Below are 27,989 nucleotides of genomic sequence, written 5' to 3'. Positions count from 1 at the left end.
TTATCTCGGGACCTTCGACTTTACTAATTTTCAAATCGTCATTTTATGAATTTCTAAACTTTATTTGCCTGCGTGAATGATTATAAAAATTAAAATAAGAGAGATGTTGCATGGTTTTCTTCATTGGTTGATCATTTAGTTTGCATAAGAATAAATCATACTTAGGTAGAACACGGTGTTTATGGTAGAACAATTATTAAAAATAATAAATATCAAGGATGAAAATCTAGTGATCATGACAAAATAAATGATGCATCGCGGTTGTTCTTTGTCCTGCGATCATAGCAACAACGATTATCCTGTTGTCGTCAAGTTATCATAACAAAATTCGCTCCGCGAATAATGCATCATTCCACATGTGTGCTAACAATCAAATGTTCGCAAATCGAAGTCGCAACTCCATGATTTGTCTCCTGGTATGCAATTCTTGATCCGAAAGTTTATTTGGAATGTTTTGGGCGAAAACCAATGCCGTGAATGTGTTCTGATTAACGTTAATCGCAACATGTTACATTATCCGACAAACGGTTTGTCCCACGAGAAACAGTGCATCAGATGCTCCATGTATATGTGTACTTTTGCAAGAACGACGGCCCTCTTAGACCGTTCTAATACTATGTTGTTAGTCGCAAGAGACGATTTTTTCCATCCTTGATAAATATCTTCGAAACATCCACAAAATGCAACTTAGGCTGAGCTACGAAAAAATAATATTTCCTTCGAATTAGTTCTAAAATTGAAAAAAATAAAAGCTTTCTAAACCTCTCGATAGCACATGTTGCTTGAGAACGAAATAAAAAGAAAAAGTTTATGCCTAGGCTAAAACTTTCTTTTGATACTTTTTTAGCTAGTAATGTTTTGTCCGATAGACACCGTGACAAGGCTTTTAGACCGACACCAAACTTTTGCACGGGAGTACATGTGCAGATCACATGTCATTTTTTACCTCACGAATTATGCGTATCTTGAGTTTACCTGTAGATTATGGAACATGTTCTAAAGCTATAGGTAATTTTTTTAGGTAGAAATTTACCTGAGAGCTGATTCTCTATTTAGTCGATTCAGTCTTCGCCAAGACGCTCAGCGCGAATTAGTTTACCCTATCTTCAAACAGTTGAAGAAAATATATAAAATCCAAAGTTAATAGCAAAGTGATTGTGCTTGGTGAAACAGTTCAGTTGAAAAGCATGACAGTTACCATGAAGTTCAAACTATTGCTAGTAGCACACATACTTCTAAGTGTTTCTTGTATAGCCACTGTCAATGGTAAGTTTATCTGCTAGCATTATAGTGGAAATCTTGAGCTCAAAGTTGTAATAAAAAATGTGTTAAAAAATGCCGCTATCACGCGACACGATCGAGGCATTATACTATATTATGCATCTACGCATATCAATTCCAAATTTTTATACTCTATCATATTGCATATTATTAGATAATTAGGCATTGTAAGCATGCTATCGATAACTCACTTAAATTACAGCAAACTTTTAGTCAAATCATTCATGTTACAATCATAGTTAGTTTCCTAAATTTAATTACAGAAATGTCAAAGACAATTGGAACTTCGAAAAACCTGTTCTAGCCTAATTGTAGTGAATTAAATTGTGAATAATAAAAATAAATACTTGTTTTCAGAGAAACCTGAGGTCAGTGCCAATAAAAAACCACAAGCAGTTCGTGATGCTTTACCATCATCGACGGATTCATCCAAAGATGCACCCACCCCTGAAGCAACCACATATAAACCATTCAATCGTGTATACCGAGCATATCCAGAAACGACTTATTCGCCGGTATATGATCATAATGAGTATACATCCCCTGGCTACGTGACCCCCCCATCAACTGGCAGTCCGAGCTATTACCAGACGACAACTACAACCACAATGCCGCCACAAATGTTTTCCATCCAGCAGATCATGCATCTTCTGGAGATAATACGCGATTCTGAAGCATTTGATTACCTGTTCCCCTCGCATTATTATTCACGAAGTGAACCTAGTACCTGCGGTTGTGGCGAAGAAATCCAACAACTTCAGCACGCCCTTCTGCTACTGCAGGAAAGCGTTCGACAGCTGCGTATTTTTGTACATGCCGATGAACTTGCCCAATACAATGGAAACACTAAAAAAGGACACTACCATTGAACCAGCCAAGGACCTCGAGAGAATATAATGTTGGAGCAATGAATAAATCAGTCAATAAATTCGAATACAGTACATTTGGTTTGTTTTTAAAACGAGAGAATTTATTATATATTTATTGATATTTTATGGTACTCATAACAATATATTTTTTGTTAATTTACATGCGTGTATACCGTTTTACGAAAATTTTGACAATATTTTACAATCTGCGGATTTGGTCATCATAGTAACGCATGTTATTCTTTGCGTTATACTATGCCGTCAGCCATGATGTTCCGATCAATTTGATTTCCCTATGTTTCCTCATAGTTCGTTCTTTTCACATGTACCATCACTCGCAAATACATCACTTCCCTACAATGAACATTAAAAGCACCAATTACACCTCTGAACCTCGACTTTCTATAACATTGTGGTATGCGAGTATTCCATTACTAGACGACGGTAGATATTTTTTCGAGACAAATAGAAATGAAACCTTATCCCTTTCTGGCTAGAGGAAACAAAAACACAATCAATACAAGTGGAAATATATTTATTAATAGGAAAACACTGAATTCAAGAACCAAATTTCTCAAAGAATTAACGTACATAAACTTAAGCTCGTAGATCATCTTCACAAGGAAAAAATAGTTCGCATAGATATCAATTTAACAATCTGAAATTAGTACATTTTATGAATAATCTAACATACGTTACATTAGTTATTCAAGTCTTATTGGCTACTATCGTTACAGTGTGTTATTGTTACAGTTTACAGTTAAATTACACTAAACAACGGGCACACTTCGCACTAATTTTGGTATAATTAATGGAACTTCCCACGTACCTCATTTACTCATTTTATATAGACAAGTGAGATGTGTTTCCCATATTCGAATAACTATTTTGCATTTCGTTTTCTATGTTTTAACTTCTTCTAGTTCCATTAAGTTTCAATACAAAAGGTCAGTTATTTTGTTCTAGTGAAACGACTTTACCGACTGTTATTTTCACTCACTGTTAATTTTAAACGGAATTCAAGCCAAGCGCCAATCTGAAGGATTGCATCTGTGAGTTTCAGCAAAACAATGCTCCTGTAACGTTTTCTATTGTTTTTCGAAAAAGTAATCCGATTTGTGATCAATATTAGAACGGGTAACGTGGGGGCGGGGCTATATACGTGCAAAGCTGCTTGCCAAGGACAAATCAATCTGAGTCGGTGTGTTTTTTTGACGAGCGCGGGTTCTAAGGCCAAATTGAGGAAAGGTCCCAGATTTTGATGATGCGGTCCTGTCCAACGGTGAGCAGTCTTTTCCTCGGTTCGTCCAAATCCATCGCGACGATGCTGTGCTTGGCATCGTGGAATGTTGCCAACGACGGTCGCCTGTAAGACAAATTTAAAATGTTTTAGTTTGTTAACCAGCTAGTTGTTGGGATGCTATCTTCAAATCAGTATTGTCAAAGTTGCTTCTTTTAGTAACACTCTAAATTTAGGATCATCTATGTAGGAAGGATGATGTGTCAGTAAAAAGCTTCTAATCTTACCCTTTAAAAATGACTGTGTTGTGACAATTGTTTATTTCTCCAAATATTCATCTGTGAACACAACAATTCACCCCTATAGAATTTTCTAATAATTTCATACAGAATTTACACAGTGATTACACTAAGGTAAGCTTCACAGTATCTCGAAGTAATTCACATGTCAAGAATATCTAATTCCCATAAAAATATCACAAGCAGGCTTGACAATACTGCTCAACATCACCAGAGTTCGGTGTACTCTAGAGCAGCGTGCTGTCTTTCCTTTTTTGTGAGGGAGCGATAAAATGCTCAGAGCACCAACAAAAATTAGCAACGGAATCACAACTCCGCGAGGCCTGTTTTGTTTGGACGGGTTACTCAAGAGTTCTTTAAAAGTGTGGGTAAGAGTGAGCTTAGAAGCCAAACTCGTATTGCATCGCATTCTCACTCGAATATTTTGAGGATTCGTGTTATGCATTTTGAGTTCAATTTTTACTCCTCAAAAAAAACCTGGAAATCACCTCATTTTTGCATCGCAGAGGAGTTTTTGCGGGGGCCTTCCTTAGCCGAGTGGTTCGAGTCCGCGGTTACAAAGCAAAGCCATGCTGAAGGTGTCTAGTTTCGATTCGCGGTCGGTCCAGGATCTTTTCGTAACGCGAATTTCCTTGACTTCCCTGGGCATAAAGTATCATCGTACCTGCCACACGATATACGAATTTGAAAATGGCAACTTTGGCAAAGAAAACTCTCAGTTAAAAACTGTGGAAGTGCTCATAAGAACACAAAACTGAGAAGCATGCTCTGTCCCAGTGAGGACATTAATGCCAAGGAGAAGAAAGAGTTTCTGTCAAGCCTGATCACAAGAATTGATTTAAAGCTACCGGTAGAAAATTCGTCAAAGATTTATTAAGAAACTCCTCTGAAGTAGTAATAACAGTTTTCACAAGATTGTTTCTAGAAATTCTTCAAGACGTACCTTCATGGATTCCGTCAGAAATCTATACAGATTTCACAACATGATTTTCATCAAACATTTCTCTTTCTTTTTTTTTCACTTGTATGACTCTGAGAATTAATTCATCAGTTCTAGCAGGAATTTCTTTATGAATTAATACATTTAGAATTTTTTACCTAGTACACCCGATTCTGTTCTTGCACGGGGGATGCGTACCGTGCAAAAAAAGTTTTCAGTTCAAAATTTCAAAATTTGTGCAAAAAAAGGAAAAACACTATTTCTCGACGTTTCATGCAAAAATAAGGTTTTGCCGGAAATAATTTATGGAAACATTTTTGCACGGCCATTTAAAAAAATCCGTGTAAAAAGAGAATCGGATGTATGACTCCAAAGAATCATATATATTTTTCCAGAGGTATCTCTTTATGGATTTATTCGGATTTTTTTCCTTAGAATATCCCCATAGGATTCAGAGAATACTTCTACTGATAGTCCACTGGCGTAAAAATAGAGGGTCGAGGAATATCTAATAATACCAAATAAGATTTCCGTATACAAGGAAATTAAAACTAAATTACTGTTTGAGCAATGTTTGGCTGAAAACTAAGAGAATATCACAACAAATAGCTACAATCAATTTCGTTAAGTAACATATGCTTGACTGCGATTTCTTTGGATTTCGAAATTCGAAATTATTTATACAAAAAAATATATAACCTAAATTATTCAAATTTTACCAACATTTCTCGATATTAAGGTTTCGTGATATCTTTGAAATACTTCTAGAAAAAAATAAAATGAAACAAATCACACAAAAAACTGTTCAGAAATTTCTTCTTCTTCTTCTTGGCATTTACGTCCTCATTGGGACAGAGCCTGCTTCTCAGCGTAGTGTTCTTATGAGCACTTCCACAGTTATTAACTGAGAGCTTTCTTTGCCAAAGTTGCCATTTTCGCATTCGTATCTTGTGTGGCAGGTACGATGATACTCTATGCCCAGGGAAGTCAAGGAAATTTCCATTACGAAAAGATCCTGGACCGACCGGGATTCGAACCCAGTCACCTTCAGCATGGCTTTGCTTTGTAGCCGCGGACTCTAACCACTCGGCTAAGGAAGGCCCCAAAAAAGGTTCAGAAATTTAAATTCTGCTATTGATTCCTACAGGTAGTTTTACGCCAAAACTCCTCAATATTTTTTTCTGAAATTCCGAGAAATTTACTGCAGGCTTGAGTGATGTCCATTTTCGAAAGCATTTTGTGAAACACGAAGGCTTGGTTGTGTCGTCTCAATGGTGACGAACAACCGCGTCGCTTCGTTCTTCTTTTCACACTCATTCGTTTCGTTACCCGATTGAAAGCAACGAACAAGAAAGGTGAAATGAAAGAGTAAGAATTTCGTTACATTTGATTTCATTGAAATCTATCAAAATGTTTGAAATTATATTTTACCTATTTTTGCAATGGTAATGTATGTAACTTGTTAGGTAATAAATTAATATAGAGAAACCATGCGGGTCACCACATCGTTTATGTGAATTAATTAGCTCCTAAAGTTAGAGACTACCGATTGAAAAACCAGCTCGCTGCGGTGAGGCTCTGATCTATGACGCGCGATGCACAAGCAGTACGAAACAAAAGAGAGACTACGCTTGCTGCGATGAAAGGAAAGATTTGTCGGTTTGAAACGAAGCAGTATGGACCTTTGCACGAGTTCATTAATTTGACGTTTTAGTGGAGCCAAATTCACTGGTTTCCATGGTCACATAAATAACACGGCACCGCTCAAACGTCAAATAATGAACGCGTGCATCGGTCCATAGTTTCAATTGAAAGGCAAGCTTGAGTCAGTCAGTTGGGGACTGAAAATGCTTTCAATGAAATGAAAATGTACGGCCCTTGACATGAAACCATGTCTGTTATATTGTAGCAATCCTTGATAGATGCAGCAAAAAACATCTGTATGAAGACCTGGAGGCAAACACCTTAAAAGTATTGAAGAAGAAATTCTTAAAAACAACTTGTTGAGTGATACATAGAGTAATTTTTGAAGAAATTGATACAATAAAGAACGTTCGTATTATTATATCAAAAGTAATAAATATTAAAACAAAATAAGAGCTAGACTTATTTATCAAAACTTGCCCATCAACACGCTATCAAAAAATACGCCTACAGCCTAACTTATAATTCTTGGAATACCTGGCGAAATTTCCTCAGAAGTTCCTATAGCTGAATTCTTGAAGGTGTACTTGGATAAATCCGATAAAAGAATTACAGGACAGGAATCTCTAGAATGATTCCTATATGAGTCTTTAGAGTAATTCCTAGTCGAATGTTTAGAGAAATCCTGAATTCAATTATGTAGTTTTTTTAGGTTATTTTTAGGGATATCTCTAAAAGAACCGCTATATCAACTTCATGAAGCATAGTTTGAGAAAATTCCTGATTAATGAATTTATTAATTCAAATTCTGATTAAATCTCAGGTGACATGTTAAGATGAAAGGAAAAATAATTCTCAGCAGTGTCTGCATATTTCAATATACAGTAATAGTCAACAACGCCGACCCTCAGTAGGATCTGTCATCGTTGACTTCTTCTAGGTGTGAATGTAGCATATCCGAATCCCATAGAGCGTGTGGTAATCTCATCTTCTGGAATTCCACGTATCACAACAAACACGTATACTGCTAAAGACTCATCAAAATTCATATAGAAATATTACTCAATTTGAAAACTTTTTACCCAGATTCTTGGTGTTTATAGGACATATTAGGAAGAGGACATATTATTTTCCTCTGAGTTTCACAACTACACCTACACTAGAGCAGTCACACCATTGAGCGTAATAACTACTATTCCAAGCCTTTCCGCTTCCCACACACATCAATAATACACTAAATCGGCAGCACCCATTCCGTCTTACCCTTTACCCAGTAACGAGATATATTGAAGTAGATAAAAAAAAAAAACGGATTTAGTACTATACCATTTGATTCCACTAGAGTTTGTATTCTTTGACAGATACGCGTATTTCGACCTCAACTGTAAGGCCGTCTTCAGTGTCGTGTACTAGACTCGACTATATTTAACTTGTCGACCAAGGTTCATTCACGCAAGGTACCACAGAGCGTGCATTCAGTATTTCAATTACATTTTCTACATTGATTCTCATCCACCTTCTGACATTCTGTGGCAGCAAATTCAATTGCGCCTGTGACAAAATCTTCTGCATCAAAATAGCTTAGCTTAGCTTAGACTGACTACACATATCAATAATTGCTATTCCCTGATGGACCGAAGTCAGTGAAAATGCACAAAGAATCAACTTGAAGTTCGGCTAGGATTGGCCATAATCTTCTTAAGTGTGCATAATTCAGTGCCTCTATTTATACAGGGTCAATAACGGCGCCGGCCACGTCCTTGCAGTCAGGTGGGATTGGGGGAAGGAATACATAAAAGCACTCCGAGAAAATAGGCGCGTGACCCGAGAGGGAAAACCACTGATGACTTCTCGGGCTTTCTTGACGCACTGCCCACGAGCAAGCCTCGATGTCGAAGGATCAAAAAGAACTAATCGAACGCAGCACTTTTTCACTTTACTCGTCCGACGCGCGACATGTTTGATCCTGCCCTCATCGCCCGCCCCGCTGGAGCAAGCGTCAAGGTCGAAGGATCAAACACTACTCACAAACATCATCTTCATAAAAATACCCCATAAAAACATCCGCAAATTGCATAAGTTGTACATTTTACTTAAAAGACAATGATGATTCATCAGCTGGAGGCATGACATTGCCGATTTCTCACACCAATAATATTGTATTCTCCAAGATAAATCCACGTAATGCGATTATCTGAAAATGTCGATATACTGTCGCAAGGATAATAAAAATCACCAAATGTTTCTTTGATTTAGCAAATTTGAAACATTTGCGTCTATGAAGAACGGAAAAATCCCAGTCTACTTGAATTTTGACGTTGCGTTTGAATTGAGCGCATATCTTCTGCGCGTTACCGCCGCCGCTGGATGTGGATTTAAAATGAGCGCCACAATATAAAATTCATTTGCAATTTTTTTACATTCAATTCTCAATGTCAGTGCCTCTAGATGAAATTGAATATTGGAAAGACACCAGCAGTGGGTGACAATGAATTGTGCGTGTGTTGCACCCACTCTCTGTTTCATCGCATTTGCTTTTTTGATGTTGCCATTATGCCAGATTAATCTGGCTGACTTAAGCAAAATGAAGTGATTCTTTATCTTATGGCACAAAAACAGTTTTCTGAAATAATGCAAATAGAGTAACGATAAAGAGGAATCGATCAATATAGATAAGCCTTCATGAAGAATAAATGTTAAAATGAATGATACCATAGCTGAAATGGTTGAATAAAATACCTTAAAATCAATAATGAAAACATAATTTTGTATATGTGATTATCATAACTCTGCCATGCCATATACAGTTTTCCAAGTTTTCCAAGCTTTAGTTTCTAGGATTCCTGCACAATGGTGTCTGCAAGATTTTGCCAGACTTTTTATTTTGTAATCGCCACACATTTTCCAAAATGTAGAGGCAACCCTACACACTTAGTTTTTTTCTCGTTGTTCGGTAATTTTTTTTACCGGAAACGAACTGTAAATAAATATTTAACTGAAGCTTCGGTATTACAAACGAGATTTACCGAACACCCTTGAATATATAAAAAATCAAAACAATATTCGTCCTCTTTTACCGAAATCGTCGTTTTATTTACCGAAAAAAACTGTAAATCGTTTAGATTCGCCGTAGACTGTAATTTTTTACCGTGTTTCAGTTCTTAGTGCTTTACCGAACCAATTGTAATTTGATATTTTTGTGGCCGCAATATTATTTGCTTGTCAACACGATAGTATCGAATTCAAAACCTTTAATTTCTGTGATTGTGGCCATAAACACTGTTTTTTGAGAAAAAAAAATGAGACTACGACAGCAGGATGAGCGTCTGGAACTACTTTTCCGTAAGTACAACCTCGGGGATTTTATTAAAAAACCTATTTTTAAAAATTGAATAAAATATTTTCGTTGTAGTATCCAACTGCCCAATTACGTTTCCGGATAGAATCGTCACATAAACGAGGATAAACACCCATGACGGAATCGGTGGTGATGGTGGTAAAAGGGGTCAACAGCTGCAAATGAGCCAGGATTGTAGCCCAAAATTTGAAGCGCGCGTTCGAGTTGTTGGTGATGCCACTGGTGGTATCAACTTCCATCTCCATGAAAAAGATAAGCAGTTCATCTTCAAACGGTTCCAAAACAAAAACGCGAAATAAATCGATGAACATTTGCTATCAATATGGTTTTTGCTTTGTTTTGATCATCCTTTTCTATTCCGACTGCCTGCTGTTACGAACAATGCGTTCGGTAGTTTATTTTACAATACGTTCGGTAATAATTCACGAGCATATTGTAATTTTTTGACAGCTGCGAGTCGATTGCAATTACAGATTGTTCGGTAATCCTTAACTTTACCGGAAGCATTACCGAGCGCTCAGCGGTTTATATTTCGGTAAAAAAATTACCGGAGTCGGTGATATTTTCTAAGTGTGTATTTCGAAGTCAGATTGGCTTCATGTTAGCGGAGTTTGTTTTTGTTCGTTTTCGCACTGATCGAGAATCAATCGGCTGAATGTTTACGGCACTGATTCTCAGACCTTTGTAATATTGAGAGATTTTATCCTCTCTCGCTCTTTTTCGATTATAACAGTGCAATACTAAAGCTTTAGGAAAATTTTCCACTCAATAAAGAAAGACAATGTCCTTGGCTAGCATTTTATACGAAAAAAAAACAACAAAAGAGTCGAAAATATCGATATCAAGCATAAAGTTATCAAGGAGTTGATAGAAGGAACCTTTGATAACCCCTAAAGCCGACCCTGAGAGACCCAAGACCTGTGCTCTAGCTTGCCGGTGTTGTTCTTATTCTCCACGGTTCGTGGGTTGGGAAGGCCCACCACAAAGCTCTAAATAAGGATCTGAACGATTCCGTGCAATCCACGATCCGAACCACAGTTTGTTGCTTTCTTTTTAAGTGCAATTTCTTCACCACTGTCGAGCACACTCTCCTTAACCCGAATAGCATGCACGGGAATAGCGACACGTGACACCTTTTTGCACTAATCACCGTTGAAAGTCGTTTTCTTCAGGAATAATTTCACGCACTTTGATTTAGGCAAAAAAACTACACTTTAATTTTAGTAATGAAACTAGAACCTATAATTTTGAATACGCGACAGTAAGGAAAAATGTTCTTTATTGCCTGACGATCGATTGGCTACTACTGCCGTTTGTTTTGCCGGTAAGCTATTGTCCCTATACAGTCTTGTATATAAATCATCGGCTTCTACATCTGTGTTGTGTGCTATCAATGTTATCTGTGTTATCAATATTGCATGTGTGGTAATACAGAAATTCAGTGTTTTGTGTCTGTGATGTGTATAACAGTTTAATTTTTTTTAACCTATTTAATTCTAGCTTTAAGTTTTAATACACTTTTTGTAATATCTGATTTTAGGTTTTTAAATTCATAACAATTCAAATGTTTCTCCATACTAATCTAATTGTTAACATTACCGGCCCTCTTGAACTGGCTTCAATAAGCTAATTGTATGAATTCAACAATTTGGTTCATATTCAGTTACGATCCGAAATCGCTGGCAATCCTGAAGCTCTCGTGGTCCGTCGGTTCACATCTTCGGTAGGTAGTGGACATATGCGATTAACTGCCCGCTTGTAGACTCCAGTCGCTGTCTTCACCGTCACTACTCGCACGATTCCGTCAGAGCCCGGGTGCAGGCTGATGATTCGTGCCAGCGGCCAACAAAGGGGCGGAAGGTTGTCCTCCCGTAGCACGACGATGCTGCCAACTTGCATAGGGTTTGTGGGTAGGTTCCTCGTTGTCACTTGCAGCTGTGTTAGATACTGCTTGCTCCACCGTTGCCAATAGCGCTGGAACATTTGCTGGGTTTGCTGGTAGTGGTTAAGGCGGTTTGTGGGAATGGAGATTAGGATGGGCTCAGGGAGAGCTTTCATTGATGACCCAATCAAAAAATGCGCTGGTGTAAGCGCTTCAAATTCAGTGGGGTCATCAGATAGGGGGGATAGAGGTCTTGAGTTCAGAGTAGCGGTGATCTGAACTATTAATGTGAGGAAGTTGTCGTAGGTAAGTTGTTGAAGGCCGATCTCTTTCTTCAAGGCGGTCTTTACGGAGCGTACGGCGGCCTCCCACAATCCACCAAAGTTGGGAGCGCGCGGAGGAATAAACTTCCATTGGATGCCTTGCTGAGACATTTCGTTGCTGATGGTGGTGCGGCTAATCGAATTGTTCAGTAGGTCGTACAACGCCTTCAACTCATTGCGTGCTCCAGAGAAATTTGTGGCATTGTCTGAATGTATTTCAGCCGGAACACCACGGTAGCCTATGAACCGTCGCAAAACAGAAAGGAATGAGGCAGTGGATAAGTCGCTGGCCATCTCGAGGTGCATCGACTTTGTAGAGAAGCAGACAAACACCGCAATATACACCTTCGGCGGCGCAGCATTTCGGCGTGGTGGCTTTAGGTAAAACGGCCCGCAATAATCAACACCGGTTATCAGGAATGGGCGTCCTGGGCGCACGCGACCGGCAGGTAGCTGTCCCATGGGCTGCTGAATAGGCGCTGGATTACTGCGGAAGCATCTGATGCATTTGCGGAGAACGTTGTTGACGGCACGTCGGCCATGTATGGGCCAAAATTCCTGCCGTATCTCGGACAACGTGAGTTGAGGACCACTGTGGAAGTTCTGATAGTGGAAGTACCGGATAACTAAATCCGTGAATGGGTGATTACTCGGCAATACCGCAGGATGCTTGGCTGCGTATCCTATGGTTGAGAAGCGTAGACGTCCGCCAACTCTGAGGACTCCATCGCTGTCCAAAAACGGGAACAGTCTATTCAGTTTAGATTTGCGGTGAATCGGCTGTTGATGCTGGAGAGCTTTGAATTCTTCGGAAAACCGCTCAGCTTGTGCTAATCGAGTCAGTGCCATTTTTGCAGCTTGTATTTCTTCAGCAGTCAATACGATGCCGCGCCTTCTGTCGTTCGGAAACCGGCAATTATGGGCAAACCGATGGCAGTAAGCGACGATCCGAAGTAGAGGGGGTAGCGAAGAACGTAAGCTGAATAAATCGTTAGTAGATGGTTCAGCGACTGTAGCCTGGTGAACAACCTTACGAATCTCCAACTGATCATCAGGAGGATTGAATCCATTGACTTGATAGGGCCACGTATCCTCATCATCGCGAATCCATGGAGGTCCTTCATTCCACAGCTGACTATGCAGAAAGTCGTTGATGGTCATTCCACGCGATACTAGGTCCGCTGGATTCTCCTTTCCTGCTATGTGTCGCCAAGAATGTGGGTGCGTGGAGGTTTGAATCGCTGATACTCTGTTGGCTACGAATGTCTGCCAGGTATTTGGAGCAGCTCGCAGCCAGTGGAGCACAATCGTACTATCGGACCAGAACGTAGAACGAACTTCGCCTAACGATAGTGCTTTCGTCACCTTCGAGTGTAGCAGTGCAGCTTCTTTAGCTGCACAAAGTTCAAGTCGTGGAATTGGTAGTCTCTGGAGCGGTGCGACACGAGACTTTGAAGCGAGTAGCTCAATTCGCACGTTTCCAGCTTGGTCTGTTGTGCGTACGTATAGGCAAGCTCCGTACGCTACTGTGGAAGCATCAGCAAAACAATGGAACTGGATATCTACCCAGTTGGACGCGAAAGCAAATCGGCTAATTCGTAGTTCCGCAATTTTGTCCAGTTCTGAGTAGAACGTCGTCCATTTTTTCCTTATGTCATCGGGAACAGGTGTATCCCATGCTATTTTTCGTGACGCGAGCTCTTGCATAAGCATTTTTGCTACAATAACCACTGGAGATATTAATCCCAGGGGATCGAACAGTTTAGCAATAGAAGACAGAATTGTCCTTCGTGTCCAAGTTTGCTCGCTTTCTACGTTTTCGTAAATGAATCGCAGTTGATCTGTCCCGGGTTCCCAGGTGATTCCCAGTGTTTTCACCTTTTCTTCCGGGCTTATATCGAATGAAATCGATAGATTTGTTCCAAGTTGATCGGCTGGGATGCCAGTCAGAACTTCTGGCCGATTGGAACACCATTTGCGTAACGCAAATCCACCCTTCTTCATTAGGGTGTCAAGGTCTCCTTGAAGCTGGATAGCTTCGTCTACGCTGGATGCTCCACCGATATAATCATCCACGTAAAAATCGTGAACTATCGCTTTCGCCGCTTCGGGGTATGCAACTCCTTCATCTGCTGCAAGTTGGTGTAGGGCGCGGATCGCCAAGAATGATGAAGGTGTCAACCCGTAAGTTACCGTTGATAACTCGAAAACCCTTATGGGCTCCTCAGGAGAAAATCGGAAAAGGATGCGCTGCAATCCGGCGTCTTCCGGGTGTACTTTTACCTGTCGATACATCTTCTCGACATCGCCAACTAGCGCCACTTCATGCTTCCGAAACCGTATTAGAAGACTGAGGAGCTCATCTTGAATTACCGGACCTTTCAGTAGAGCGTCGTTCAGGGAATACCCGCTGTCCGTACTGGCCGAGCCATCGAAAACAACACGAACCTTCGTTGTGGTGCTGGTTTCCTTCAGCACCGAATGATGCGGTAGGTAGCAGACTTTCTTCGAATTATCCGACATCATTTCCTTCGAGAGCTCCTCCTCGTTAACCTCCCGCATATGTCCGAGATTCAGATACTCTTGCATAAATGCATTGTATTGTAGACGCATATCCGGATTCCTCTCCAGCTGCTTTTCTAGCCTCCTGAACCTTGTTAGCGCCATCGCATGAGAATTACCCAACATTTGACCGTAGTTAATGTGTTTCGGTAAACGTACGACGTACCGACCTTCCTCTGTTCGGCTGAACGTTTTCACGAAATGGTCTTCACTGTCCTGTTCTTCCTTCGACCAAGCTGGTCGATCCTCGCTACTCTCGATTTCCCAAAACCTCCGTAATTGAGCCTCCAAATTGTCCGATTCCACTTGCCCCGGAGTGGCTGCCAAGCAACAGCTAACGGAGTAGTCATGTGTTTCCGAAACTTTCCCCGTAACTATATAGCCGAATACCGAGTTGATCAACATCGGTAGTCCTGGTCCAAGTACGATTCTCTTCATCTCCCTTTCGTACAAGAAACGATAGAAGTGTTCTCCTCCAATCAAAAGGTCAATCCGATTGCTGGTGTTGAAGTTCGGATCCGCCAACTGAATATCCTTCGGAATGTTCCAGTGCGCTACCGGTATATGTGCTGATGGCAACTCCGACGTAACCTTCTGAAGCACCAGGAACTCCATTCCTACGGAGAAGTCCTGGATCCTAGAGCTGACTGTAGTGTTAACTATAAATCTAGCACGAGTTTCCGATTGGCCGATCCCACTAATCGGCACGTTCGCTGTGCGCCGCTTCAAGTTCAGCATTTGACACAACCGCTCACTCATGATGTTTGCTTGAGACCCATTATCAAGCAAAGCTCGGGCTAGCTGCTTCCCTCCGTGCAGGTCCCGAACAACTAATACCACCGTAGATAGGAAAACGTTTGAGATTTTGCCAACCTTGGTCCCTACGTTGTATGTTCCAACCGCTTCTTGATCGTCGATTTCTTGTTCGGCTTCCTCCTCGTTAGTCGCCACGTTTGTTGCCACCGTGCCGTTCCGTTTCTTCTCCGCTTTTCCCGCAAGATGATCACTATTTCCAGCACCGCTGCTGCTTGGTGAGAATCCTGGATGAATCAGCGAATTGTGCTTCTTTCCGCAGTCGCGACAGCTGAACTTCGAATTGCAATCGCGTACCCAATGGCCAGACTTCAGGCAATTACTGCACAGCCGTTTGCTGTTCACGAACTGTAGCTTCTCCTTCAGGGTCATCTGGTTGAACTTTCCGCACCGGCCCAAGAAATGCGATTCTCCACAACAGCTGCATACCAGACCGCTCCGCTGCTCACTATCAGTTGCAGCATGTACGACCACCTTTTGACGCTTAACTTCCGACTTTTGTGAACTGCATTGCAACTCAACGTTCGATGAAACCGCTTCCAATACCCTCGTACGCTTCTCTAAAAAGTTTACTAGAATTGCGAACGTCGGATCCTTTGTTGAAGCTGCATGGTCTTCCCACAGCTGAAGAGTCTTCATATCCAGCTTGGAACACATCCAGTGCACTATCATTGCCCCCCAATGCTCGGTCTTCTCTCCTAGTTGCTTCAAGATCTTCAAACGCTGTTCAAACTCGTCCACTAGAGCATGAATAGCAGATGATGACTCCTTCTCCACCTTCGGATACTCCATGAGCGCCTGCAGATGCCTCTTCTTCAAAAGATACTCGTTAGAGTACCGCTTCGTAACCGTATCCCAAGCGATGTTGTAGTTGTCGCTGGTGATAGCAAGTGATTCGATGAGCTTGGCTGCTTCTCCCTTGAGTGCAGATTTGAGGTAGTGAAATTTCTGAACATCGCTTAGCTCCCCGGACTCGTGAATGAGCGACATGTAGGTTGATTTGAACGACAACCATACCCTGATATCGCCGTTAAACTCCGGCAGTGAAATCTGCGGCAGACGTACTCCAGTGTGGGCCCCTAATGCAAGGCCAGCTCTTCCAATCGAGTTGTTCAAATCAGCCGGTGGGTCCTCGGATGGTATTTTGGCCAACAAGGCTGCTCGCAGACTGTAATACAGTTTCTCGAACTCATCAGCGGCCTTGCTGCAATCCTCCTCGAACTTCCCTTCCGCATCCAGCTCAGCGATTTCTTCCTGAATTTCCTCAAATTCGTCAAACTTTACCTCTATTTTATCCAGCCTTGACTGAACTTCCCCCCTATGAATACTTGGATCATAAATCCCCAGAAATGACGCATGTCGTTTCACAGTATCGACAATGCGCTCCCGCTTTTTGACCTTTTCCTTTATTTTCTTATCAGTCATTTTCCCACAACCACTACCAGCTCAGCAAATCGAAGTACGAACGATGACGATCAAGAATGAGAAAGAAAACCAACCAAGAAGCTCTGCAATTCTCCAAGTGAGATTGTTGGACAGGTACTCACCTGAGGCCTGTCTCAACAAGGCCTTGTATTTAATTAAATGCAGCTTCCGCCAGCCCCCGTACAATATCAAGTAGTGAGATGATCGTCTTCGTACTTCGAATTGAGGCTCGTCCAAAAAATGCCGAAATGTGCATCCAGCAATGTAGACTGTATTGCAACTAATTTCCTCACGGTGCAAGAAACTCCACTGGTACCTGTCTACCACAGGCCTTGTATTTTTTTTAATAAATCGCCTCAAGTATAACCAGCTCCCCAGCAATAGAAAATGGTTCGATACCACTAACCTTCATCGATCGTAGATGCCAACCTTCGCTTGTACTAATTGTCCCGACGTAAACACTTCCTCCGCCTTTCTGCACGCAAAGTGTTGCGTAACGTCTTCCACCAGTTGAGCTCGATGAAGTCTACGATGATCTCAGAAGAGGTATCAATCCGTCCGTCGAGTCCAATCCAATCGGTTTCGTGGCGATGCGAAAAAATGTTGTTGCCTAGTGTAGCCGTACGTTCACGTACCGATTCTACAACCGTAGCCAACGATCACGTGTACCGAGAATGGATCAATAATCGTACCATATAGCACCACCCAAAAGAGATAATTTAATTGGACAGGCACTCACCTGAGGCCTGTCGACAATAGGCCTTGAATTTCAAATATCTAAATCTCCAACCGAAGAACGATGCCAGATAAAAATAGCTCGAATCACGTCCAGATATACTGTTGAAGTCGTATGCAGCACGGGCGTAGCAGAAATCCTCCCAGCAATAGTAATAAATCGACGATGCAACTCCGTGTCGCGCGACGTCACATGCAGTCACAGAAGCCAGCGAACATGAAACAAAACCAAATCTCAAAAGCACCTGTGTGATTGTTAGAGATATTTGGAATGCCACTCACCCGTGGCCTAAGCAATATAGGCCTTGTATTTAATTTATTACTGCTTCTGACTGCAACAATTACAACTCGTCGCGTGACTTTGTAGTGGCCGATGGGCCGTACAACGTGTGAAGGAAGAAGTAATCAACGCTATCGTTAGGAGAGTGAGTTCTCCACTCGTTGAGGAACCTCACAACAGTGAATCCGTTGCCCAATAGATGTCTTCCGGCCGGCCTATTCTTCCCCAGAACAATACACTACGGAGTATAATGGCCTTATCCAACTGCTGATCCTGGTCACGGCACCAAAAAATGTTCTTATTCTCCACGGTTCGTGGGTTGGGAAGGCCCACCACAAAGCTCTAAATAAGGATCTGAACGATTCCGTGCAATCCACGATCCGAACCACAGTTTGTTGCTTTCTTTTTAAGTGCAATTTCTTCACCACTGTCGAGCACACTCTCCTTAACCCGAATAGCATGCACGGGAATAGCGACACGTGACACCTTTTTGCACTAATCACCGTTGAAAGTCGTTTTCTTCAGGAATAATTTCACGCACTTTGATTTAGGCAAAAAAACTACACTTTAATTTTAGTAATGAAACTAGAACCTATAATTTTGAATACGCGACAGTAAGGAAAAATGTTCTTTATTGCCTGACGATCGATTGGCTACTACTGCCGTTTGTTTTGCCGGTAAGCTATTGTCCCTATACAGTCTTGTATATAAATCATCGGCTTCTACATCTGTGTTGTGTGCTATCAATGTTATCTGTGTTATCAATATTGCATGTGTGGTAATACAGAAATTCAGTGTTTTGTGTCTGTGATGTGTATAACAGTTTAATTTTTTTTAACCTATTTAATTCTAGCTTTAAGTTTTAATACACTTTTTGTAATATCTGATTTTAGGTTTTTAAATTCATAACAATTCAAATGTTTCTCCATACTAATCTAATTGTTAACAGGTGTCTAAGGCGAAAAAGTGGTCCTTCTGACCGCGAGTAACAAGAGAGTTGACTGTATGTGTAAAGATTCAATATAAACTGTCATCAAGCGATCTTAAACGTGCAAAAATAGAGGCGATGTATGTGCATATTTCAAAAGATGAAAATTGACATACAATTAGGATGGGTATAGATTTAATTGTGAACTAATTTGCAATCTTAACTGTGAATTTGCGACATAATTTATGATAACAGAGTTAATTTGACAGATACTATGAATTTATTCGACTTAATTTGTACGTTTATGCGGAACGAATAAAAAAAACAATGATGAACTCCGAAAATAGCGTTCCATGCGATGAAATGATTTCATGCATCGTGTATTTGAGTGTGACGTAATTCGTACAAGTAAACGACTTTTTACGCTAATTCTTATGTGACTTCTGGTTGTAGGTATATATTCCTTCAGATAATTCCAGGAATCCAAATTTACAAGAACAAATGCCTGATTGGTTTATAAAAAGAATTTGAAGAGTACTTCTTGTAGAATTGAAGCAATATCTTGGAAGAAATTTTTCTTGTAAAAGTATTTTAGTGGAGAACTTTTTTAAGCTTGCCTTGAAATGTTACGTTTCATACAAAAAAAACATGATGATCAAGTTTTAGAAGTGTCATAAATAGTATACTTGGGAGTTTTGAAATAACTTCTGAGGGACACTACTTTATACCTGATCACACACCTTCTGAGTTATTGAGTCGTCAAGTGGCTCGCTAGCTTAGTTGATAAAGCACTCGTCTATTCACGGGTTCGAGTCCCAGCTGAGCGCGTGGATTTTTTTTCATAATTTCACCCATAATTTATCCATTTTTACCACGCGTAATGAGCTAATTAATTTAAAAACCATGTGGATTGGATTACCGAACAGCCTAATACATGTGTCAAAACATGTATTTTAAAATCAATTGGCCCAGCTAGATTGAAATTTAAAAGTATCGTCTATATGCCAAAATTAAAAAAAATATAAAAAACATTCAACTCACTCTTCGCTCTTCAACCGCTGGAAGCACTGCTCGCATACGCGCACGTCAAACTCAAATCCCATAATAGGAATGTTGATCCGAAAGTTGGAGCACTTGTCGCACACAGCCTTGCCACAGTAACGGCAGTGGTGCTGACGAATTCCGATCTGCTTCTGGTCGATCATCGCCCGCAGGTTCCAGAAGAACGCCCGCGTACACAGCTGGCAAGTGTCCGATTCTACCCACTCCGGAGCCACCTTCCGCATGGCGTTCATCTCCCAGAACACGATCACCGAGTCCTCGCCGGCCGATATCAGCTGCTGCGTATTGCTGGCGTAGGTCAGGGCCGAAACTTTGTTGCTAAAAAGAGACAGAGGATCCAGGGTAAATTTGTAGAAATGCGTGGATGTACAACTTGACTTCAACTCACTTGTGTCCATGTAGCTCATAGGTAGTGCCACGTTTGCCACCCACATCCCAAACGATGACGGTTTGATCGTAAGATCCGCTGAACAGAAGCTGGGGGCCTTCCGCCCAGTACAATGCACGAACCGATCCAGCGTGTCCTTTCATGGTCGTGATGACGGATGCTCCGGTTGCACTGAGCTTCAACATGGTAATTTGACCACTGTAGTCACCTACGAATGCATACTTGGAAAGGGAATCGTATCTAGTGCAGAACAGGATGAGTCAAGGAAAATTGTCTTAATTATAGGGTGAGATTCCATAGCCACTCAATTTATTATTAAAAAAATATTGGTTTTATGTGATCTTATTGAATTTGAATTTATATGTTGTATTCTTGGATCAAATTGAACAATCCTAAAAAATTGCTTCCAATACCGGAAATTTCTTAAATTCTGTAAACTTGTACATCATGTTTACTCCAGAAATAGTACTTAAATTGTGAATTCAATGCATTTGCAAGATCAATTTGAGTTCTACTTAGTCTGCAAAACGTTCATCTAAAAATCTCTTCATATACGATGGAAAATAACATGTTGTTCTGAATGTTCATTCTTCTTATTTTGATTACATGTTGGATACGATGATCAACCAAACATCTTTTTAAGATTCCAATAAGGAGCTACTACCGAGTCTAACAAAATATCGAATAGAAAATAAAAAATTGTGCTTCGATATAACGTATCGAAAATAAAAATTGAGTTACGTTGTATCGAGGTGTCATTTTTTCGATGATGTGCGGTATTGAGTGCTGTCCAGTAGGGGAATGTGGGGCAAGATGAGCACCCGGGGCAAGATGGGCACCCCTAGTTTGTGTCGTTCCTACCGATTTTTTTTTCAATACATTATTTGGGGTTCTGATGAATATCTTTAAATTGATATGATGGCCATAAATTTCAGCTAAAAAATCAACAGCACAACGTAAATATTGTCCAAAATACATAGAAGTCCAAAAATTTACCTTTTCATATAAGATTTGTTCATTTAAAAGTGATATTTTTGTTGCGTAAACAAATTAATTCATACGTTTTTGGCCGTATAGTTATAGAATAATCTTCTGTAGATAATCAGGAGCAAAACTTTTTATCAAATTTAAAAAATATTTCAATTGTTTTGATTACATTAATAAATTTACACCCTTGGGGCAAGATGAGCACTATGTTCAAAATTAAGTAAAAGTGTGAAATTATAGAACCACATTTAGCTGTGAGCTTGACTTACGGTATCTTCTTTGCACAAAACAATTTTGTCTAAAAAATATACAAACAAACAACAAATTTAATCGTTTTTTAAATAAAATCTTAGTAATTTATGAAAAGTTATTTATTTTCTGATAAAAGTTTTAAAAACTAAGCTAGTTGGAGATAAATATTATCAGATATTAAAGATAATATCTTGGGATATTGCAAGCATTGAAAAATAATAGTTTTCTTTAGTAAATTGCATATTTTTATGGGGGTGCCCATCTTGCCCCGCAGTTTTTTTGAGCGATGATGAAAAAGCTATTTTTTAAAGTGTTATTTGGAAAACTATTTATCCTTTTTTTAAACTTTTAATGGTTGGAGGTCAAAGTAATAATGTAAAAGATAAGGATGATTACCAATTTTACCAAAATAATAACATTTAAGTAGGCTTAAATCGCGCTTATCCTTAGGGTGCTCATCTTGCCCCGCCTGACCCTACTAGGGGATCTCCCACTGAATAAAATCCTACATCGTAAAGAGAACCATAACATCTAAAAATGCATAGAAAAGGATACTGCATGGCTGTACATATGGCCTCGAACGTGTAACAACCGAGACGTTCCCCGGTTTCGGTGCTGTGGTAGGCGAAAAACTTGTCCCGCCCAGCCGACAGAATCCAGCCGGTGTGTTTGGCAAAGATGACATTGGTGATACGAGCCTGGTGTGCCAAATACTCCCGAATCGGCGTTAGTCGGTTGCAGTCGTCTGACAGGGTGAACTGTGAAATGGTTCCATTTTCCTGGCCGATGAAGAGCGTTCTGGTTTCCGGTGTGTAGAACAGAGACGTGCACCCCGATGGCATGTACTGACAGATGGACGGCCAATATTGACCCGAGTCGCGGCGTAGCCACACTCTGATGGTTCTGAAATAAGAAGAACATCAATGTATCATCAATCAGTAATTGAACCGGCATCGAGTTGACGTTGAGTGTCACTGATGCGATGAGTAAATTTTGTCACTGCCATGCCGTAATGTCGTGACCTCGAATCGATAGAAGCAAGACAAGTGATAAGCAACTGAGCGCTTCTGTGGTAGAAGACATCATTTTAGAAATGAAAGTGCAAAGGGAAGGCGAAAAATGGCAACGTCATTTAGAATCCATCAATTAGACTTAAAATATACATGAATATGTATAGGTATACCGATATGCGATCTCAGAAAGAAGTAAACTGCACTAAACTCTCAGAACAAACATGCATGACTTTTGTTCTTAGTAATATGCCATATGGCGTTATACACATTGTCTGTAAAATATAATGGAATTGTACCTCTTGCATAGTGTCACACAGCGTAACAGCGTAAAATATGAATATAGTAGTGAAAACTGTTACCTAACCTTGGCAATTAATCTAAATCAATTGTTACGGATTTTGAACGTCAGTTTTTACATTTGGAAGATCGATCAAAAATTTGAGAACACCCCCTGAAACATGGTCAGTTAATTTACGACCGGTTCTTAAATTTCAGAAGAATTTATGCCAAATAAAAAATGTCGAAAATCTTTTCATGCTTTTGTTCCTAACCGTACAGAGGATAGTCAAACTTTTGCCTAAATTCAAATGCTTTTAACTATTTGAAAAATGGATGAAATAGGATGCATCTGGAAGCATTCGACGGCAAATGTAGTATAGTTTTAGAAATTTACTTAGGCTTGCATATTGGCCACCGTACACCGGAGTCATTCCGGATTTTCCGAGGTTTTATTTGAAAGAATCTATTCCAAAAGTTCAAAATATAAAATGTCGAAAATCTTAAAAAAAACACCAAAATTGAAAAATGGATGAAATAGGATGCATCTGGAAGCATTCGACGGCAAATGTAGTATAGTTTCAGCAATTAACTTAGGCTTGCATATTGGCCACCGTACACCGGAGTCATTCCGGATTTTTCGAGGTCTTATTTGAAAGAATCTATTCCAAAAGTTCAAAATATAAAATGTCGAAAATCTTTAAAAAAAAACACCAAAATTGTCTTACATAATTAATGGACAGCCCCTTAATAAAGACAAAAAACTGTATACTTGTAACAACTACCGAAAAGCTAAACATTACATATAATTTGCAATTGGATTAGATGGACAAATTGATGTGAAGATTTGCGAAAAAGTTACACGTCTTCTCAGTTGCTGGCTAGTGTAGTGTGCTATTCCTATACCTAAAAAACAATGCGCTCTCGGACTAGGCATAGGATATATATAGAAAGCGTTGTGTTTGGATGGGCATCTAATTCTTCCGAAAGAGGTGCACTTTGCGAAAAAGGACCACGGGATTATTGAGCTGAAATCGAATTCAGGTTAACTTCTGCGTTCATGAGTCCTCTCATGGCGTAGTGGTAACGCGCCCCAACTAGAGATCGGGGAGTCGTGGGTTCGATTCTCACTGAGAAGACGTGTAACTTTTTCGCAAATCTTCACATCAATTTGTCCATCTAATCCAATTGCAAATTATAATTAATGTTTAGCTTTTCGGTAGTTGGTAAACTTCCACTCGGCTGGTTGGCCGTAAACCACGATTCATAATTAAAAACATGTATGTATACTTGTAGTTGATTTACCTAAATTTTTTATCAAATTTTGAGATAAGAGCACCAATAGATTCTATTGATGGAAATGGAACATTGGGAAAAATACATCCAACTGCTTTTACCACATATTCAGGGTATAAATTTTAACCTTTCTTGGTCGAATGGTTCGAAATTTTGCAATAAGAAACACTTCAATACGACGCATATTGTGGCCTAACATGAGCTCTATTCACTTTTATTCGAAAAACACTCTCAAGATGGCGCTAGTGAGTCAACATTTTATTTGCTTATATCTCAGTCTAGTTATGTGATATAAAATTGGTGTCTACGACAAAGTTGATCAACTTAAGGTGATTATAAAACGAAGCCAAACTCTGAATTTTCAAATGCACAAGACGAGAGAATCTGACAACAATTCGCGATGAAAATCAATCAAATTGCTTGCTTGCTGGTGGTGACCATTGGGATAAATTTGAGGTGTGGCTTCGTTCTATAATCACCTTAATAAAACCTTTTCACCTGAAACTTATTAGTTTATAAATCATCAAAATGGAAGTAAGTTGATCTAAATAACTAAATGAGACCTATCCGCCAAAAAACTGATTAGCTTGAAATTGACTTGATTATGCTGAACATTAAGGAAACGAGTGAAGAACGGAAAAAACGACAAATATACATCAGTGACACAGCAACTTCAACGTGATATACGTATAATTTTGACTTTAACTATACACGTCTGTAAAGCATGTATGCTGCTCATACTGACATAGGGGAACACGGGGCAGTATGGACACCCTAAGGAATTTTCTTATTTTGACTGTAAAGACACGAATATTATACAGTTTTCAATGTGCAGTATGCTTTTTAGAGTTCTCAAGCATTTGTTAAACATTGTTGCAAAATTTTGAAAAAAATATTTTGTTTGCAAAAATGGGTTTAAAAAAGTTCATATTTGGTAGTCACCATCAAGCTAGCAGGGCAAAGTGGACACCCCCATGGGGCAGTATGGACACCTTAACGTTTATAGGAAAATTGTCCCACGATCATTTCCCAAATCTCGAAAAATGAAGTACACATTCAGGAAACCATAGCGACAGATCACTGTGCCACTGAAAACATGATTAAAACCAATTTACGACATTTTTCGTAGTGATGCCTTAAATATTGCCTCCAGATTAGTTTTAATACAGAACTGACGATTTTCAACCGATTTGTGGTTCCGAATCATAATCATTGCATTGCATGCTTAATTGGTTTTGGATAGTTTTGTGTGAAGTTACATTGCTTTTTCTTTAAAGTGTCAGCTCTACTTTGTCACTCGGTGTCCATATTGCCCAACAGTACAGGAAATTTTCATATAAGTTTTTCAGTGTCTCAAAGTAGCAGAAAAAAATCTACTATATTTTTGAATTTAACATAAATAATTGAAAATTCAGTCAAGAGCTACATTTTCGGTCAACTTGCAGTCATTTGCCTCTGAAACCTTATTTGGTGAGGTGTGAATGTTATAATTTTTAAACCCAATAAAATCATACTTCATTTTTTGGTTTAAAATCAATGTATAAAACATATTTTCTGAAATTTTAGTGGACAACTTACTCTTTCGACAGGCAACTGAAATATTGTTTGCATCTAAAGTGTAAAATTATTCGCATATGCGAAGATACAGGGGGTGTCCATTCTGCCCCCGGTACCCCTAACAGTCCCATTTATATGAGAAATCTCATAGAATGTGGGACTCTTATGCGAGTATTGACAGCATAGTTGGAGTCCAATGTTTGACTGTTATTGGCAGGGTTGGTAATCATCGGTTTAGTCACTGACCGATGACGAAAAAAAAATCAGTTCGTTAAAGATCGTCATTTTCTTTGTCTTCAATGACTAACATGGATACCATGACGAAACGAAACCGTAAAAAGTCAACGAGCAATATTTTTCGTCACTCTGCGCGCCAACATAAGCTTCTAAACGTCACCGAGCGTACAATTGCAGACAAAGAGAGTCTAAGCTACGAACTACTAGCTAACAAACTAAAAAGTTTTTTGTTCAATTCCGGAAGCGCGCTGATGTTTTTTGGCGAGTTTCTTTTTGGTCGGCCATTTAATTGGCATCGATTAGTTTTCTGCCTTTCTATTCAAACTGAACGTGTTCAACGAAAACACTGGTAGAAAGGAACCGTAAGATTTTTCGTCGCGACGAGGAGCTTGGGTGCTGGTAGTTGAGCGTTATTGGTTGGTCTGAGCTGAGGCAGTGACGAAAACTTTTTATTTTTCGTCACCGTCACTGATAGTCTGCCAAATCCGACGACTAATAATAACTCTGGTCATTGGGCAGAAGGGCAAACTTTTGATAGGAACTAATGAAATTCTAATATAATATATATTTGAATATTTGGATCGCTGACAGATCGCAGCCACACTGTGTACTAATAACTTGACTCCGAGAAAATGTTTTGATTATCTGTCAGTTTTTAAACGTCTTCTTGAAGAATTTTTCGAATGATTTTAGTGCTAGTATCAGCTATGAAATTTTCTATTTCTGTTTCCTTATCAGAGAACGTCCATATATTACGTCACGCAATGTTATGCCATACTCATCCTCCTCCCCTCTTCTCTCTCTATCATAAATTATGTAAAGTTCTCAATGTTTAATGGGTCGTCACGTTTCTCTGAAACCCCCTTCCTCCTCCTATGTGACGTTATTTATGAAAAACCTGGAGTTTTTATTAACTTATTTACATTCACATGGGTCGAATAACATGGAAATATATTTGATAAATTTCGAAAATAATCTTATGGAACAACTAGATATGGATGTCACACTTTTAGGATTTTTTTTGTTAGATTCCCAACACAGACAGCTTTTTTTTGTGAAATAAGGTTCAATTAATGGGAATACAACTATGAATAACAAATACGGAACTGAATGCCCATTGTGAGTTTTACCACTAGAACAACTATAAATGTACAGGTTTTCAAAGAAAAGTATCTTCAGAATAGAATGTTCCAATTCACTGAATCGTACAAGAGTCCCGTAAAGCTCTAGCCCGACCTAGCCAGCGGCTATTACGGTCGCGATGTCATAAAATGGTATTGGCAGAATACATACACTTCGAGCTACCTTGTGACATAAAACAGTATGAATCGATTCAATAGTTGTTGTTTTTATGTTTGAGATCAAAATATGTCTTAAATGAGCGGAATTTGGTTTTTATAATCGATTCAAATTTTATGAAGAAAAAAGACGTATTAGATTATGGAAAACATTCGAAAATGTTTGTTTATCAAATTTATTTAGTTTGTTCGTAATGCAATATAAACTTAGACAAAAGTGAGATTAGATATGGCATGGAAATAACAAAAATAAATAGAACAAGCATTACAACCATTGCAGAGCAAGCAAACAAGTGCCATTTTATCAGTAAACAAAAACATGCATATCATCAGTAGTCTCTCATGTCGTTGAATGGTATCAATCATTTTCACGTTCTTCGTGCAAAACTAGTGACAAAGAAACCATTACAGCGACTAGTTGGTCAAAAGCATACAACTTGGAAGAGAAAAAAATATCAACGAAGAACGATAAACAACGTAAAATTCAATTAACATACTTGTCATCGCAAACGCTGATAACACCTTCCTCTCCTGGAATGAGCAGCGCTGCGTTCACGTCATCATTGCAGCCCTCGAGTTTATTGAGCAATTCCGGCTTTTTCGTTGTACTGAAGCGATCGTTTGCATTCCGCGGGGCAGGTTTAATCTCTGCGGCCATTGTGTGTCACCTCCGGTTGATTCGTATTTTCCGCAATTGCAAAAAGACTCTTCTCAAACGCAACAAATAAAAAACAATCGCCGTATCCTTTTTCCCTATATGTACTGCAACTGTACCAATATAGGCGTTCTTTATCGCTGACTCAGGGGTGGACCACCAGCTACTATCGCACCTAAAATGCACCGTCGATGGAAACGTAAACGAAAAGGAACAAATGTTGGCCGAATTCTTCCAACTTGATGTGTTGTTTGTCTACTATTTTCAGCGGATTTTGGTTAGTTGGCTCACTGGAAAAATACAGATAGATTAACAATCACTCTGCCCGATAATTGTCAAATGTTTTGACAGCAATTATTACAATCAGAAAAAGTAGGAGCTGTATATCA

General features: G+C 39.5%; 2 protein-coding genes across 2 annotated transcripts; one reads left to right on the top strand and one right to left on the bottom strand.

Moving 5' to 3' along the window:
* Window positions 1-1,068: 1,068 nt before the first annotated feature.
* On the top strand, window positions 1,069-2,224 carry LOC110677012. The gene is made up of 2 exons (XM_021847363.1): window positions 1,069-1,266; window positions 1,639-2,224. Exons 1-2 carry the CDS (start codon window positions 1,188-1,190, stop codon window positions 2,148-2,150), a joined length of 591 nt encoding a protein of 196 aa, XP_021703055.1. The 5' UTR covers window positions 1,069-1,187; the 3' UTR covers window positions 2,151-2,224.
* Window positions 2,225-3,029: 805 nt separating this feature from the next.
* LOC5569085 (WD repeat and FYVE domain-containing protein 2) lies at window positions 3,030-27,989 on the bottom strand. The gene is made up of 6 exons (XM_001658264.2): window positions 27,962-27,989; window positions 27,443-27,890; window positions 21,824-22,171; window positions 20,030-20,269; window positions 19,621-19,959; window positions 3,030-3,516 (listed from the first exon to the last, which is right to left on the bottom strand). Exons 2-6 carry the CDS (start codon window positions 27,601-27,603, stop codon window positions 3,378-3,380), a joined length of 1,227 nt encoding a protein of 408 aa, XP_001658314.1. The 5' UTR covers window positions 27,604-27,890; window positions 27,962-27,989; the 3' UTR covers window positions 3,030-3,377.

This window comes from Aedes aegypti, chromosome 2 (assembly GCF_002204515.2).
Source record: "Aedes aegypti strain LVP_AGWG chromosome 2, AaegL5.0 Primary Assembly, whole genome shotgun sequence".
In the NCBI taxonomy this organism is placed as follows: Eukaryota; Metazoa; Arthropoda; class Insecta; order Diptera; family Culicidae; genus Aedes; species Aedes aegypti.
The sequence above is the reverse complement of the archived record's forward strand: the minus strand, read 5'-3'. Positions and strand labels throughout refer to the sequence as shown.